General features: G+C 40.0%; 1 protein-coding gene across 1 annotated transcript; it reads right to left on the bottom strand.

Annotated features, from left to right (window-relative positions):
- Nucleotides 1–374: 374 nt before the first annotated feature.
- On the bottom strand, nt 375–722 carry PHALS_09519 (Transposase, MuDR, plant; the record flags this gene model as incomplete). Its single annotated transcript, XM_024723726.1, has 1 exon — nt 375–722. One exon carries the CDS (start codon nt 720–722, stop codon nt 375–377), a length of 348 nt encoding a protein of 115 aa, XP_024571766.1.
- Nucleotides 723–1,343: the final 621 nt, after the last annotated feature.

The following is a 1,343-nucleotide window of genomic DNA, read 5'->3' as shown; positions in this document are numbered from 1 at the left end:
GAGTGTTCCCCCAACTGTCGTCTTCATGAATGTTCCATCGATGCTTATCCCACACGCAACATAGAATGGGAAAGTCTGAATGCCCTCCCGGTAAATAATACATAGACGATTGAAGATGCCGTCTGCAACTTCGAGTTTTGCCTTATGCCCAATTTCTTTCAAAGCTTCAACATAAGATGGTAATAATGCGTACTGTGTTTTATTCCGCCGAGTAGTTCGTTGACTAGCCGCTTGCACGCATTAACACAGTTTTGGTAGGACGTATTGTGACCCAAACGCTCGACTTGCTTGAAAACCATGATAGGAGTCACATCCCTTCCATGCTCCATGTACAACTGCTTTACAGCAGGATTTCTGATGAGTTGTTTCGCAGTTCAGGATCTGTTCATTGCCTGTGACAGTGTGTCGCATTCCGTAACTCGACACTCATGTGGGACAAACTTAGTAGGTGACTGAAAGCTTGAATAGAACGAAAATTGGACTTCAAATGGACAGCCTTCATTCTTGCATATTGCCTTATATCGTCGTTGATCGCTCTTCGCTACCCTGAATGGCCGGTAAATCGCAGCGTGATAGTCAATGACAGCACTGATAATGTCGTCTTTGCATGTGTGTTCTCCACTGTGGAAAAATTCACCACAGCTTTGTGATGCTTGTTGGTCACACTCAGATTCAGATGATAATACAATTGCATCTGCATCACTTTGACTTGATTCAACCATTGCCAGTCGGGAGGTGAATCATGAATGTGTTTTGCTCATTAATTTATCTTCATGTAAGGGTTAGATCAACATTCAGAAAAATCCAGAAAAGAATCCAGTAGTGTCACACACACGCAAGTGCACATGATCTCAATCCACTATATGATTGGCTAGGAGAAATAATATATATAACTAAAACTAGAAGAAGATCAAGACGTATTCTTTAATTTAGCTTTACTTGGTTAATAGTAAACTGAATGGTTATAGCATATTAATGTATACTTTGTTATTGTGGGGAATTTTGTTAAATTATGCTTATTCATTCCTGATACAAACATCTTCTGTTGTGTAATATTACGGCTCCCCGGTGATAATTTACGTGCTGGGGTATTATTCTATTTTTTGAAAAGTTGGGATATTTTCTTACATATGGCAAAAGTTGGGGCATTTTTTTATTCTCCCTAAAAAAATAGACAATAATCAGTTTGGAGTTTAAACCGAAGAGTCAATTCGCCTTGGGTAGGCAATAATTACTCTTGGAGTAAGCGGAATGCGATCCGCTAATTCTTGTAAAGAACTAAAGGTCAGTGACCTAAAGTACGCTTTATCAAGCGTTTTGCTATGGCGGCCCCGCTGCACTTG

This window comes from Plasmopara halstedii (assembly GCF_900000015.1).
Source record: "Plasmopara halstedii genome assembly, contig: Scaffold_42, whole genome shotgun sequence".
Classification (NCBI taxonomy): Eukaryota; Oomycota; class Peronosporomycetes; order Peronosporales; family Peronosporaceae; genus Plasmopara; species Plasmopara halstedii.
This window is presented reverse-complemented; position numbering and strand designations above follow the sequence as displayed.